This window comes from Saccostrea cucullata, unplaced genomic scaffold, assembly GCF_032062105.1.
Source record: "Saccostrea cucullata isolate Sc308-1 unplaced genomic scaffold, CSIRO_AGI_Scuc_v1 ctg118, whole genome shotgun sequence".
Taxonomy (NCBI): Eukaryota; Metazoa; Mollusca; class Bivalvia; order Ostreida; family Ostreidae; genus Saccostrea; species Saccostrea cuccullata.
The window spans coordinates 443,287-459,399 of record NW_026938921.1 but is presented as its reverse complement, the minus strand read 5'-3'; the positions used below and the strand labels follow the sequence as shown (position 1 = coordinate 459,399).

The window sequence follows — 16,113 nt, the reverse complement described above, 5'->3', positions numbered from 1 at the left end:
CGAAGGTTTATAATTTATTATAGAATAGCAAATAATACAAACACAAAATATCAAAAATAAATACTTACGTCCGGGAAAATAGAAAATTAATTTAGAAAAAATAAGATACCTGCTAAATGGCCGAAAAAGGGGAAAGCTTGGTCCTTAGACCAACAAAGAAAAGCCTCGAATGAATGAAATAACTGCTTTATATAAGGGTAGGAACAAAAATTTTTAATAACAATAGAAAGGAGACACCAGAAGGTATTCAATATAATAGAAAATATATTGATCGAATTTCAAATTCCAGGAATTAAGCTAACATTATTACAGTATCTTTGAAATTAAAACATTTTTAGAAGTCATGTAGACCAAAAGTTGCAAAGATTATCAAAACGATTCGCAATGCAGAATGTGAAGTGTTAAGATAAATAGTACTCATCAGAGTCTTAAAAAACGCTTTAAAGTGTTCTAAACTATATATTACAAAATTAATCATTGCTTCATCCATTAAATTATTATGATTGAAACAAAATTTATCTTAAATTTTGAGCTGCTCTGTAACTCAAAATAAAATTGTAAGCCATGCAAAGAATTGCTAATGGAAAAAAGATTTTGTTAGTTGTTTTGCATGCATTCAGTTCTTGTTGTTTTGCAAACAAGGGTGTGATTCGACCATAGTAAACATGTCCTGATTCGTTGTAAAGGTTGACCAATAATCTTCCGGATTTTTGAATGATGCTTTCATCCACTGAGTTTTGATTATACCTTCAGTAGCGTAGAATACCCCCGTCCAACTTTCAGCGGATTTTAAATCACGATACTTATTTTTAAAGGCAACTGACCATCCGACAATATAGTCCGTCTCGTTGACCTTCTGATACCTCCCTTCAATGTCATATTCTCGTCCAGCATATCCGACGGCGCTGATATATTGACCTTTGATGGTTCCTTCTTTACACGTTATTGTCATTTCATACATCAGCTGATTTCTCCAAGTGCCGGACAAGGCACATAATCCCTGCATTTCCGGTCTCTGACAAAGTGCAGTTCCTGTAAGAAAACACATTGTTCCATATAGAGCCCATATATAGTTCAAGATTCAGGTTCTCATAAAACTATATGTCCTTTCTCATTTTGTTAAAAAAATCCCGTCAATAATACAAATTGATGTTTAATATCCTTTTTTTCTTTATGGATTATAATCACGTAAGATTAAAAACAGAAAAAGACTAAATTAAGAACTTTAAATGTACACGAGCAATAATTATTGTAAAATATGTAGGACAGCTTACCAGTACTTCTCATTAATGGATGCACAGGAACTACTGCGCAAATCATCATAGGCAGAAAATAGCCAACAATCTTCATACTTTACCTATAAAGCATAGTAATATAAAAACTATAAAAGTCTATAAAATTGACAGATTCAAAGTTAGAAGGAAGAAGAGTTATTTTAAAATTTGTCCATATAAAAAGCCATGCATGCATTGAATTGTTTTTACCATAAATTTTAAAACCAATTAAAAGTACTGATAGTTTTTGGATCTATTCAAAGAAATTTTTGCCTTAAAAACGGTATAGACTCTGTATACCTTAAGAAATATTGAATTATTTTCATTGATATTTAATTAAGACGTAGCCCCCAGAATCATCTTATAAAATACCAAACCCTTTAAAACCAAAATAGTATATCTCATTTTATCAAATTTAAGAAAAAGAATTTGAGTTGTAATATTTTCAATTGAAAGCTACAGTACCTGCATCATTATACTTTACAGAATACACGATACGATAGGATACACGCACGTTTAGATGGTATACACGCACGATACGATAGGATAGACGCACGATACGACAGGATACATGCACGATAGGATAAACGCCAGACACGATAAACGCAAAACACGATACATGCAAAACACGATAGACCTGATAAACGATCTTCACGATAGGATAAACACAAAACCTGATAGGATTGTTCCAAAATGTGGAACTTTTTTTACAAGACGAAAAGATTATTTTGTTTGATTATTGCAGTATTTTAATTTAAATTTTTGCAAATCTTCAAATTTAAATTATAAAATATATTTAAAGTATTTAAAAAACAACAACAACATGAGAACACTCTGGTAATTTTATAAAAGTTTATTTATTTTTCGACAATTTTTTAATGGATTATTATGAAATGCAGACTGTTTTTTTTTTTAATTTCAACTCAAGATTTGAGATTTCCGATTGTTATTGTAAATGTCGAAATTACCAAATTAAGTTTGAACTATGAATCGTTTAATTACGGATATTTAAACTTACATGTAATTGTTGCACAGAAATACCATAGATTTATGCTGTTTCTCACTGGTATATTATTATATATTTATGAAACACTATAAATAAATTTATTTTATTATTAATGAAAAAAAATACATTTGTACCTAATAAATTATTTACAAGTACAAAGTTATTTCACGGAAGAAATTTACGCAGAAAATTAAGTATTTGTATTTAATGTCTAAAGCTTACAACCTGCGTTGAATCCAAAAGTCACAATTAAATATTAAAATCTTAGAAAACAATTACATTTAGAAGACCGGTCGAAAAAAAGAGACAAAGAAAGCGGTTTTAACAAAATTAAAAAAGTTAATATAATAGTGCTCTGCGTTAATACATGTAAACTGTGTCAATAGAATAATGAATTTGCTACAACTGCACATATACATGCACGTGTAAGCTAAGCTCTCATATACATGTGTGTGAACATTTATATAACAGATACTTTAAAAAACTTCGTATAAATTAACGAACATTGAATGTAAAAATACTTTTTTCTTTACAATACAAAATATAAAAAAATAATGAATATCAAAAAAATGAAATGCGGCTTTTCTAACTAAATGATAATAAATCATTGCTATAAGAATTTGTGTGTACTGTTACTTAAAATAATTTGATATAGGTTTAAGTCGGCAAATGAATTAAAACCCTAAAAATTAGACTTAATCTCATATGAGGCATATTCTAAGGGCGGGATGTTGAAAACTATAACCAATTTAATCAAAATTAGATAAACAAGATATAACCGAATAGCCGGAAATAAAATCAACTTCTCCAATAAAGTTACGTATGTGGCAACGCACTTTGAAAAAAATTTTCCAAATGCGTTAAAATCCGGACAAAATCAATGCACTTTGAAAAAAAGGAGATGGGGGGATAAGGTGGGCGAAGTGCCTATAGTTCGACAGATAAAAATTGAAAAATATAATCTCAATTAAGGACAGATGATACAAACAAATTTGTTCTTTGAAAAAGATTTAATATCATGTCACAAGTTTAGAAAAGTGGATGGTTTTTAGAATTTTTTTCTCCTAAGAACAGGAATATAAAAAAGACTTTGAAAATATTAGTAATATTTCAATGAAAAATCAAATACAGACAAATCACATTCATTAAAGGTTTACAGGTGAAAACAAATTTCAGAATATGTTACCATGGTGCTAAAAGTGTAATATAAGCTTAAGAAAAATATACCAAGCCAGGGGAATTTTATTAGGAAAAGTTAAATGGTAAAAATCAGCCTATGTGATATTGCTAATTTTTTGTCATTTTGATCTTCCTCTTAAAATTCACCTGCATGGCTTGGTATATTTTGCTAAAGTTTATATTACACTTTTATTTTATTTGATAGTTTATCTAAAATTAAGATATTCTTTATGTAAAATCTCTACAATTTACAAAAATCTCACAAAAACTGAAAACATTTGCCTATGAAAAAGCTTACACACACCGAAAAGAACAAAAACTATCGTGTTTTTTTTTGGAAAGATGATCCTAAAAGTTTGCGATAAAATACACATTTGTTGGTTTACAAAGACATGAAGCGAAGACCCATTATACCCTAAAAGTACACTTTTATGATACAACATTCGCATCTTTCCGAGAAATCTTAAGTCCATTAAGTCGCGGGTCATATCACAAACATGATTTAATAAATGCCCAAAATCACAAAGAGTAATGTACATGTAGCATATTGGTTAACGCGTTAGTCTCAAAGCAGTATGCTATTGATACGTCGGATTCTAATTGCTAGGGTTAGAAACCTACGAATACCATCTAATAATTTTATGAAAGAAAAAAAAATTCCTAGATTTTTTTTCCTCAGAATTTTTTTTTTCAATAATACAATAGTAATTTAAATACATGTACTTAATTCACATATTGCATATGATTTCTTAATATCTGACGCTATTGGCATTCTGCCCGCCTTGTTCACTCATCTTTTTTTCAAAGTACGTTAAATTTGGGACACACTCAACACACTTTGAATTTTTTTTTCATATAATGGAAGATACGCGATAAACGCAAAACATGATACACGATCATAGAACCTGATAAACGATCAACACGATAAAAGCAAAACATGATAAACGGTAAAGACGATAGAAAACACAAAACACGATACGATAGGATACACGCACGATAGGACACGATAGAATAGTAAAGAATGTGATGCGGGTACTGTAAAAATTCCGATTCAACAACATGATCAATATACTGTACATCTCGTAAATTTAAACATAAAAAAATAACTAACTTACTTTTGCTTATGGTAAGAGAGATATTACTGGGTAAAATAACCACACCAAGAAACGATTTTAATGGGGGATCAGTAAAAACAAACTAAATTCAATGTTTACGAAACACTCAGAAAAATTCTGATACTGCACCTTTTAATATTTACCTTAAAATCACTAGTAACTCTCCAATGTATTCTTTGCATCGTTATTTGTTCTCTGGACTGTTTTATATAAAATGATATGATCACATGACATGTTTCCACTTAAGGTACATGTAACTCTCCTTAAATGTTACTGGGAGACTAAGTGAAAAAATAACCCAATTATTTTTCTTCTTATGTTCTGTTGATAAAAAAAAATCACATTAAAACTCTTTTGTTTTTGTTTGCCTTTTAGTTTAATTTGATACGATTATAAAATTGTTCATTCACATAATGAATTTCATGCATGTTTTTTTAATGCCCACTAATTACAGGAATGTTAGTTTTAGGAATGGATAGAAAGCATTTGTTAATCATGATATGCAAAGGAGAAATTTAAGCGTCATGAAGGAAAGGTACTTGTAAGAACTCTTGTTATCCCTCCAAAACAGATATTTCCAACATTTTGTAAATTTTAAAAAAAGGTTTAACTACACATGTACATGTAATATTTTTGAAGATGTCAAGAGGAAGGTGTGAAATGGATACAATTCAATTTGGAAGAATTTCGTTACTTCCAAAAAAGGTACTGAACGTTTTACTATGATTACTTTGAATAACCTTGTAATCAGTAGTAATGCTCATATTGGAGTTTTATGAGAGACTTACTTTTACAATTGACGATTGACTTCTACAATTGAAACAGAGACTTACTCCATTTACTAAAATGTAAATGTCAGCTGTCGAATTTTAAAGTAAGTCTCTTAATAAAACTCCATTTAAACATTCGTCAGCAAACAAGAAAAAGTCCCAGATTACGCTTAATTTGGTATATACTTTGACTTCTGGCTCACTGGTGGCGAAACTCATTAGGTACGATGAGGTTTTGACACAAATACACATACAAAAAAAATGCTGGAGTCCTACATTCAAGATGAACTTTCTTGAGGGACAAACATTTTCTACATGAAAAAGTCAGATGGGAAATTATTATCAATTATTATAACAAAACTAGATATGAAACTCGTTGCGAGCAACGAGAGGTCTTCCGTCCGATTCTGGAAAGAAAACGTAAAATCGAGCTAAAAATGTAAAAAAAAAAAAAAAAAAAAAAAAAAAGATTTGCACACAAGGGGGATTGAACCCAAGTCGCCAACAGGAAATTCCAAAGCACTTAATATTACGCTATCAGGACCTCTACTCTAAATCTACTTGAATATATTATGGAAACAGTGCTTCTCTCTTAAAATTATGAAAGGTGGGTCACTATTCAAAATTTAGCGCCAAACGCCACGAGTTAATCTTGAGCCTTTTCTTTGGAATTTTCTATTATATAGGTGTGATAGCTTCAATGAAATTAAAAAAAAAGAACGTTCTTTTAGCCTAAGATTCGAGGTTTAGAAAGTATATTTAACACATTTTACAAATTCCATATTGTACATATGTATGTAACACTTAAGCGGTGAAACAGTTATGATTTTTTTTCAATTTCCAGTTCATCCCCAAAGTGAACTATCTCGATTAGTTAATCGAAAAAGGTTGAAACGTTTCGCCGAAGAATATGGCTCGCCCTACGACAGTCAAGGAATCAGATATCATTTATGCTCAGTAACTTGAATCAGGTCTTTGAGACAAGAATGCTTAAATAAAATCCATGAAGCGATCTTTTGAAAAAAATTGTTTTCTTATATTTTGTTTTATTTAGTAGTTTATTATGTCACAAATGTGTATAGGAAAAACAATGGTTTTAATAAGATATATACTGACAATATTAATATTCTTTTTTGAGAAAGTATTATGCATAAGTATGATTTAAGATCTGTTTTTCAGTGATGCACAAAAGATATTTGGTATCGAATTTCATTTGCACGTTTAGTCTTTCCTTTTTCTACTTTGAAAACCAGCCAAACCAATTATAGAAGACGTTAGTTTGACACAGAAATGCAACGAAACTACGACGTGACAGTCCAAGTATTCCTTTACATTTCATTTATTCTTATGTTGCTTTCGTTCAAGCAAACGCTCGGCTGCCTCCGTAAACCCCTATTGCGAAATGTCGGCGTTGCCAGAGAGCGCCGCCATTTTGGACCCGCTTCAGATTTTTGAATGCTAATATCTAGAGTTTAGATTTATCAACATTCAAACAAATTGTATAGTAAGCATTATGAGGAGGGTTTCTATTAACATACCAAAAATAAATGAGAAATACTGAAAAACAAAAAAGTTGGAAAATACGATTTTTTTAAATTTGCATCTCGTAACGACCGGAAGTATTGACGACGCACGAGAAGGTGATTCTGCAAACCACAAACTGACAAACTATCGTCTCCAATAAGTCTCCAGATCATATCTTTAGCCATTTTCGAGAAAAAGGGGCGACAAAATTGCATTTTAAAATCAGGATATTGTCAATAACTTGGCACCAGAAGCGAATTTTCAAAATTTCTCTACGGATGTAACAACTTCATATAACGACACATATTTTGTGAAAGTTTCATGAAAAACTGCTGAATAGTTTTCGAGAAATCGCCTGCACAAAATTTTGTCAAAAAAAAGAATAATAATAATAATAATAATAATAAGAATAATAAGAAACAATAGAATCACTATAAGGTCTTCCGTGAAGACGGAAGACCTTAATAATACAACAAAGGAAGTCCAATACATGTACAGTGAAAACTGTCTATACGACACCAGTGCAATCCGTCACACTGTGGATTCTGACGTTAAATTTCTTTTCCTTTCTCCTATTTTCCATGTTACACTGTACAATCTGACACCCTGTCTATTCTGACACAATAATTGTCTCCCATTGCATGTCGGGTTAGACAGGTTTCATTGTTTTTAAATCAGAGGTCTGTTCAACAGAGCGAACGTTGGCGAGCACTCGCCAAAATTACTATAGAAAGTATAAGGAATTTTGGCTAGCGCTCGCAAACGTTCGCTCTGTTGAACAGGCCTCAGTTGTTTTATTACGTTTCCCTGCTTTAAATCGTTTTGCTGAGTATGAAAATACTGATGACATAAATACAGTTATCAACGATCATTTAATCATAACAGAGTCCAATATTTAAGGAATCCATATGTCTTATTTACCCGTAGTTATCTTTTTTAACATTATCGAAGATTTAATCATCAGGTGGGTCAGAAAAGAAAGGAAAAGAAGGGATTGCGTTTCAAAATGATTGATTGCTTGTATGTTTTTTTACGTTCCCACTAGAGATTCTTTTACTGATAGAGAGAGGTCACCATAAGTATACATGCAAAGGACTTCAAAGAACTGCGAACGATAGTATTGTTCTACCGCCTACCTCCAAGTCAATTTTCAAAAGTTAATAAATTCGATGCATTTTTAATGTTTCTTATAGATTATTATCAGGATTTTCATAAAACATTACTTATTTAGGAAAACAAAGAGAGATAACTTTAAAATTTTGGTAAAACTTGTGTTTTTTACTATAGAAATCAATGGAAAACGAAAAATATTTTTAAAACATCTTCCCCCCCCCGTGTCACAAAAATTCCTTTTTACAGGTAATATGGAATGTTATTTCACAAGTTCATACCAAAGCTTTTTGTGTGACACGGGGGGGGGGGGACATATGTTTATTGACCAAAAAAAAAACGATAAAAATGCTTATTTTCCACCAATTTCAAAGCGTTATACAACTGAAACATTATATTTAATTGATATATTTATGTTTTATTTATTTGCCAAAAACATAAGAAAAGATATAAAGAACATTTAATTAAATCCAAGACTATTTCAAAATATGGTGATGCTTGAAACTCCGATTTCAATGTAAAATATCGTCTACCCCCCTTTTTTCAAGAGCTGGAATTATGGATAATTTACCGTTTAGCGCTGGTATTAAGGCAATTCATCAATTACCATTAAACTGTTCTTTGTATTAAACAAAGATTTTATGGCCAAATTGCTATTTATATTGAATTAAATGGTTCCAAAATGTAGGCGGGAATCGAGAGTTAGCATGCGTATTTCTTTGTACCTTCCTTTACCCACCCATTGTGGTCCGACCCCCAACCCCCTAGTCTAAACAAAAATGAATTTACACAACCCGTGGTTGCTTCAATATAAAGATGACTTATTCCTTGCCTTTGCTATTCTTGGGGTGATTTTTAATATTCCTTGTAAAAAAACGTAAAAGGTCATCAAATCCTTCTCCGGGGTTTGTGATCAATTTTTTTTGATCTACAGAAAGGAATCGACGTTCAAATACGTTTTATTGTTTCTGATAGAATGGTTCTTGAAAAATGGTTTTTTTATATAATGTTTGCCATTATAATTTTTATTATTTCATCTATTTCATATTTCATCTCGCTATCAATTTGCCGTGGTCCTACTATAAGTGAGAAATTCTCGAAGGGATATTAAACAAACAGATCACTGAAAGAATTTAACTCCCCTGTATTTTCAGAAGGTTTGTGGCAAGTTCTGTTAAAATTGGTTTATGAAAAGATTCTACAAGTTTATAGCCTGACGGAAAAGGACATTGGACTAACGGTAATCTGAAAGCACACCTGATCTATCAGATCAGGTGACCTTATATAATATCACAAGTTATTTCTTAAAACAGAAAATGATTGATCGATTGTATATTATTTTACGACCCATTCGAGAATTTTTCACTCATGTACAGACGTCACAATATACCTGTGAAGGGCTTCAAATTTTGACCTTCACTCGGCTCTCAGGTACATTGAGCAGTAAGGGACTTCTATCGCGCCAACGCCTACCTAGACACTGGACCTCGGTTTTTGAGGGCTCATCCGAAGGACCCTTAACTTTCACTTCAAGTGCCGAGCTTATGGCGAAGAAACATTCGTACCAATGTTTTATCGACTTAGGTCTGTCGCGGCCGAGATTCGAACTCACGACCTCACGATCGATCTTGAGCGCTCTACTGACTGAGCTACTGTGAAAGAGCCAAAGCATAAAATGAAAATTATTCTTAAAAATGATTTTTACTTCTGAGTTATTCAGACCCCAATTACAGTGCCACAATCTAAGAAAACATACACCCTATTGTCTGCTTTTAGGTGTACATCCAAAAAATTACAGTCACGCCCTCTAATTCACGTTACTCTGTAAACAAGGGTGTGATTGGATCTTCGTGAACGTATCCTGATTGGTTGAATAGGTCCTCCAGTAATCCTCTTGATCCTTGTAGGACGCTAGAATCCACTGAGTTCTGATAGTACCTTCAGCGGCGTAGTAAACCCCAGTCCAGCTGGCAATAGACATGGCATTCCGGTATTGATTTTTAAAGGCAACGGACCATCCAACGATAAAATCAGTCTCGTTGACCTGCAGATACCTCCCTGCAAGGTCATACTTTCGTTCAGCATTACCGACGGCGCTGTTATATTGACCTTTTATTGTTCCTCCTTTACAAGTTATCGTCATTACTGACTGTAGCTGATTTCTCCACGTTCCAGACAAGGCACATAGGCCTTTCAGCTGTTGTGTTTGACAATTTACTGATTCTTGAATTGAAAAAAAAGATGAATTGAAAATTTGAATTGTTTCTAGTCCTTAAAAATATGTTTTTCATCTGTACTTTAAAAGGATATATTTGCTGAATGTATATATATGTCTTCCTGGAACTATTGTCACAGATGTTAAAAACAAGGATTTAACTTTTTAAAAAAAGGAAAAATTAAGCTTTCAATGTTGAATAAATAAAAGGTGATCTAAATAAGTATAATATACTGTAAAATCACATATTTTCGTGGGGTCAAATTTTCGTGGTTTGAGAAAAATCTCTTGGTTCGTGGGTATTTGATTTCGTGGATCAAGAATTAATGAGTACTTATCTATGTAACATTTTACATTTCGTGGTGGACATGAATTCGTGGGTCTCATCATTACTCGAAAACAACGAAAATTAAACCCCCATGAAAATTTGTGATTTCACAGTACCGGTATGTAAACACTCACCAGCATATTTTATCAAAGGTACTACCACACAAATGAATATAGGTAGAAAAGAGCCGGCAAATTGCATGTTGTATCTACAAATATTATCAAAATACATACAATAAATAAATAGTAGTCAAAAATAAGAATAAAGGCTATACCTTCTTTGAAAAATCATTTTTAAAAATATTTATCTAGATATAAATTTCTTTTATTTTTTCAAAAAAGTCGTCATGGACTAAACAAAATGTTCGCCGCCCTGGTAACAATACGTGAAGATATAGATGATTTATGCACAAATTAATAAATTAAAATGCACTTTGTAGTATCAATATTGAAAAATCAAGTTCTTTAATCCCTGAATACTGAACTACATGTAAATACTATCTTGAAAAATTATAAAGAAATCTATTTCGCATTTGTTCATAAAGTTAAATCAAGCTTCATGTCTCTGGAATCTGAAGATACTCATTATATTTTTGCTATAGCTAACTTACCCGACAGTTGTTTGCTAATTCTTGACTTGTGTCCTATTGGCAACATAACTCACTTCACTGCGAGTGTTTTATATAGAAATATAAGATCACGTGACAAACATGTATACGTCATCTCTAATAATAGAGACATTACTTTTTTCTTATGTGCCCGAGACGTTTTAAGATTTTCAATTTTAAGTTTAGTTGGCATTACTTCTACGGACCAAAATAGAATTCAGTTAAAGTATTGAGAATTTATTATGTAGTATTTGGAGTCTTTAAAAGTTCAGAGTGCTTATTTGATTGATTGATTGATTGAATGTATGTTATTTAACGCCTCTCTCGAGAATTTTTCACTTATACTGAGACGCCACCACTTGCCGTTGGAGAGCTGTAAATTTAGCCCTATACTCGACACATAGGGACATTGAACAGTGAGGGGTCTTTTTCGTGCCAGCACCTACTGCGACACAGGACCTCGATTTATACTATCTCATCTTAAGGACCGGTCTCCACGTCTCACAGTGGGATTCGAACCTCATAACTCCTTACTTCGCAACTCTAGAGCAGACACTCTAACCACTGCGCTACGCAGGCTTTTTTGCTTATACCTACAACCGATTTGGTATCATATACCGATGGTTCAAGTTACTTCTACGCTTCAAATTAATGCTTCATTTCATTTTACTTGTTTTAAAGGTCACCAGCATAGCGCAGTGATAAGAGTTTATGCTCTAGATTTGCTGAGCAAGGAGCTGGTCCTTAAATTGCAACTTTCGGATGAGTCCTGTATGTTCTAGGTCTCAGTAGGTGCTTGAAAGAAAGAGATACCACATTGCTTGATGGTCCTGAGTGCCATGTATAGGTATAAAAATTTTAAACCATGAACGTGAAGTTCTGGCGTCTCTATTTGAGTAAAATATTCTGAAAAGGGACGTTAAAAATCAAATAAACAAACAAAACTTTCTTTCAAGGGGACTTAATGATTTCTCATATACAAATATTTTCTAATTAAATATGTATATGTTCGTTTTTCCTTTTTTGTTTAACTTATCTATTGCTCGATATACTATATTTTCATAACGTAGTTACATGTATATATTAACCTGTGCACATCTGTAGCTACGCCTGAAAAAATATTTCATAGATGCACAGTTTTCAATTACGCGCTTTGACTTCGAAAGTTTCTTGTTTAAATGGAATATTCTAGTAAAAATCTTTGATTGTACTTTAAGGTTATATCGTCATTTGAAAATGACTGAAATCATTAAACTTGTTGAGCCTTCAAAGTAAGAAGTTTTGGATTATTTATCCCTTTCAGGTGAATGCAATGGGTCCTTGGGATAATTTCACATCGAAAAGTAGAGTGAAAGAGGAATTCTTTGGATCATTTTTGGTAGTCAAGCAATCCTTTTTGATCCTTTTTTTAATTTGGGCACCAAAGCCATAGGAACTCTGAACAACAGGCGACGCCCTTGAGACACTAAAATACGATTACTTGTAGCTTAGTCAGTATTCATTTATCCTTGTTCAAATTTAATTCATTTTAACTGTTAGCCTAAGATTAATTGGACCATCAAAGTTAACCATTAGTGCATCTTGGAACCTCAAAATAATTTGACCCAAGAGAAGATCTTATATTAGTAACGTACCAGGCACGTAGCAACCGAGGGAAGGAGATTCCAACATAACAATTTACTATTCAAATGTTCACTAAAAGACGGGTAAACCCAAGTGTATTCTAAATTTTGTTGCAGCAAGTCAAATATGGATAATATATATGAATAATGATAAAGAAAAAAAGGTTTGTTTCTCTGTTGATTAAATAAAAATATGTTGCATTCGATGCAGGATATTGAAACATATTTTTTGCTGTCATCAGGATTAAAATATGTAAAGTACCGTGTGTTTCACAAAACGATGATAAATAGAATGAAATATATTTGACATTTGTCCTTGACTTTATTATCCCTAAACCCGTACGCTATTTTATATAAATAAGTCAATTCAATGAAGATTTGCATCTTTTTCCACTTAATATAAATGCTACATCCGTGAAATATTATATGAATTTGATGTTTAACAATCAAAAAAATACTGAACCCTAACATTAACACGTATGTTCATGCAAGAAAAAAATAAACTTTGGACAAGTTGAGATTTAAAAAAAAAAAAATTGGTTACCATCTCCCGACCGACTTTCTAAAAATGACCCGATTCATAACTTTTTTTTAACCTCCAGAAAAAAACTGTTTTATATATGCAGTAGAATATATTATTTAAAAATGAGCATTGAAATTATTTTTTTTTTCCGAGAAAATATTTTACCTACTTACCTGCCTAGTATTTTTAGACCGAGTTGGGAGGGAGCAAACATTTTGCAAATGTTTGTCTTGTTTTGATCTTATGTTTCCAAAGATTAACGGCCTTTTATCTATTTTTGAACAATATACAATGTATATTGTCATTATTACATCACACGCAACGTCTTGAAATTCTTCATATAAAAGATGATGTCTTATTTATTGAGAGGGACGCAACTGGTGGAGCAAAAGCAAAATGATTGAATAGGAACTAAAAAGGATTATAAGAGTCATTCTCTGTAAGAATCAAAGAATTTAGAAAAAAGTTGGAAATGGTACATCACAGATTTTGCTGATTTTTTGCATGCAATGTAGAAACACCATGTATAGAACATTTTTGGGGTTAATTTTTTATTTTTAGTCCCGGTTGCCATGGTAACCAAAACCACCATTTTGAGGCCAAAAATACAGAGCAACCTATTGAAAGTATACAATCTTCATCATAAAATTCTATTTTCTGCGTTTTATTTACAGATTTAATTGTTGCCTACTCTGATAGAATATGTGTTGTAGTAACTACCACAACTGATGAAATAATTCAATAGTTGGTCATAAAAGAGTTGTCTTTCAGTGAAAAGTGTGAATTTTTCAAATTTTAACAAATTTGAAAATATGCCAATTTTTGGCATTTTCTAAGCGTAGTAGCAAGAAAACGCGGGCAATCCATAACAAACAACTACCATCACTGGAAAGGTCATTCCTTACTCATGAAAATATAAAATTTCTAGAGTGGTAATATTTCTTAAAATAAAATGAAACGAAAATGAAAATGGTTGCCATGGAGATTTTGGATTAATTTGTAGATTCAACATTCGGCTCCTTTTTGTACATTATAGCTTTAAAAAAATCAAGAGTTAAACAAATCACACTCCTAAACCTCATAATTTCAAAATAAAATGATAAAAATGCAAGTTCATAAATTAAACAAAAATAATGTGTTACTATAGCAACCAAAAAGTCAGGAAAAATCACTGTAGCTATTGGTGTTTTCATTATGCAGAATCTGTGGCCTCGATCAGTGCATTATTTAATTTCTTCAAACAATAGATAACACTTATCATATTTGTTATTTCACTTATGTACATTAAAAAAAAGTAATAAATAAAAATTTGAGCGTCCCAAATCACATTGCTATGGTAACCAAATAGTTTTTGAACACTTCCTTATAATGGTTGCTATCACAAATATTGTGATACTGACAAGTATACAGCAATATTATAAAAGCTTCATTCGTGATTTTTTTCTCTTTTTCAATAAAATAAATTGAATTTAATTGTATTTATCTAAATATCAAAATAGTAATTCATAATTTATTTTAAAAATGGTTGCTATGGCAGCCAATAGTTCAGGAAAAACCTTATCGTTGATATGTTTAATATACAAAATCTACTGCTTTATTGCCCGATTATATTTCTTCCTCAATGAAATAAATTCCACAAAACAATGTAAACCTTAGAATGTCATTTCACTAACATGAAAATAGAAATTCATAATTTTATTTAAAAAAAAAAAACAGTTGTTATGGTAACCAAATAATTCAGGAATAATCCAAAATCCAAATAATTATTGATGTACCAGTATACAAAACTCATAAAACTGCCACCAGTGTTTGATTATACTTCAGTCTAATTTATTTACCGGGACAAAAAAAGATGAACTCAAACTTAAACTGATCACATATATCTGAATTACTGCAGCAGGATTTGTTTCCATGGAAACAATAAATACCTACATAAAATCATGACCTATCTTTTGGAAGCAACTTGTTTTATTAATTGAAACATATATAGTTTATATACACGTTTTAACCTGTACATGCACTTCTTAGTTTAAGTAGGACAAGCACATAGTCAAGAGTCCCCCCCCCCCCCCTTCCTCGATTCAAATTGTTTTCTATGTTGTTCAGATGATATTTTACAGTTCCTTTCGTAAGGATTTATTATACCACCGCTACGAAGGAGAGGGCGGTATACTGATTTACCTTTGTGTGTCAGTCCGTTTGTCTGTCTGTCTGCCTGTGTGTGTTTTTGTAGTAAGTGTTTGGTTGCAGTTTTCTCAGGAACTCGATCAGCTATTAATTGAAGATGATTGAAATTTTAGCACAGTGTTTGCTAAGGCATGCCATATGCATGGTGGGTAACACTTGAGGTTAAATCTGATGTCAACTTCCTGTTTATCCCCTTGTCAGACACTGTCTGTCCGTACCATACATAAACAAGCATTCTGAGAGTATTGCATAAGCAATACATGTCCCCTACCGGGTTCCCTTTTTCGAAACTGAGTTTTTCTTCAGGATGTCATTTAATAATATGCAAAAATTATGTCCAAGGTAAAACTGCTTGATTTTGAGGTTGTGGATAAAATAATCTACATTTAAACGAAAATTCAACTCATTTTTCCAACGTCTTTTTCTTGCTTCTTATTTATGTCGACCATCGGAAGTTAGCGCAGCATGATCTCAATTAAACGAATGTGAAAAATTCAAAATACCATTATTCTGTCAAAAACCAATGAAGCGATGCGAAATTCAAAATTGAAACTTGATGTGTAACTAATCAAGATACAACCACATACCAAAATTCAGCTCAATAGATGCAAGCGTTTAGAAAAAAAAGTGCGGAAAACCAAGACAGACTGGCA

General features: G+C 31.9%; 2 protein-coding genes across 2 annotated transcripts; both read right to left on the bottom strand.

Annotated features, from left to right (window-relative positions):
- Window position 1: 1 nt before the first annotated feature.
- On the bottom strand, window positions 2-1,369 carry LOC134251806 (streptavidin-V2-like). Its single transcript, XM_062734226.1, has 2 exons — window positions 1,275-1,369; window positions 2-1,032 (listed from the first exon to the last, which is right to left on the bottom strand). The coding sequence occupies exons 1-2, from the start codon at window positions 1,348-1,350 to the stop codon at window positions 617-619; spliced, it is 492 nt and encodes a 163-aa protein (XP_062590210.1). The 5' UTR covers window positions 1,351-1,369; the 3' UTR covers window positions 2-616.
- Window positions 1,370-9,674: 8,305 nt separating this feature from the next.
- Window positions 9,675-10,730, bottom strand: LOC134251807 (streptavidin-V2-like). The gene is made up of 2 exons (XM_062734227.1): window positions 10,656-10,730; window positions 9,675-10,201 (listed from the first exon to the last, which is right to left on the bottom strand). The coding sequence occupies exons 1-2, from the start codon at window positions 10,720-10,722 to the stop codon at window positions 9,786-9,788; spliced, it is 483 nt and encodes a 160-aa protein (XP_062590211.1). The 5' UTR covers window positions 10,723-10,730; the 3' UTR covers window positions 9,675-9,785.
- Between the last annotated feature and the right edge of the window lie 5,383 nt (window positions 10,731-16,113).

Coding starts and splice junctions, on each gene's coding strand:
- LOC134251806 (XM_062734226.1), bottom strand. CDS start 1,350: ATGAAGATTGTTGGCTATTTTCTGCCTATGATGATTTGCGCAGTAGTT. Junction 1,033..1,274: donor TCCATTAATGAGAAGTACTG/GTAAGCTGTCCT, acceptor GTTTTCTTACAG/GAACTGCACTTTGTCAGAGA.
- LOC134251807 (XM_062734227.1), bottom strand. CDS start 10,722: ATGCAATTTGCCGGCTCTTTTCTACCTATATTCATTTGTGTGGTAGTA. Junction 10,202..10,655: donor ACCTTTGATAAAATATGCTG/GTGAGTGTTTAC, acceptor TTTCAATTCAAG/AATCAGTAAATTGTCAAACA.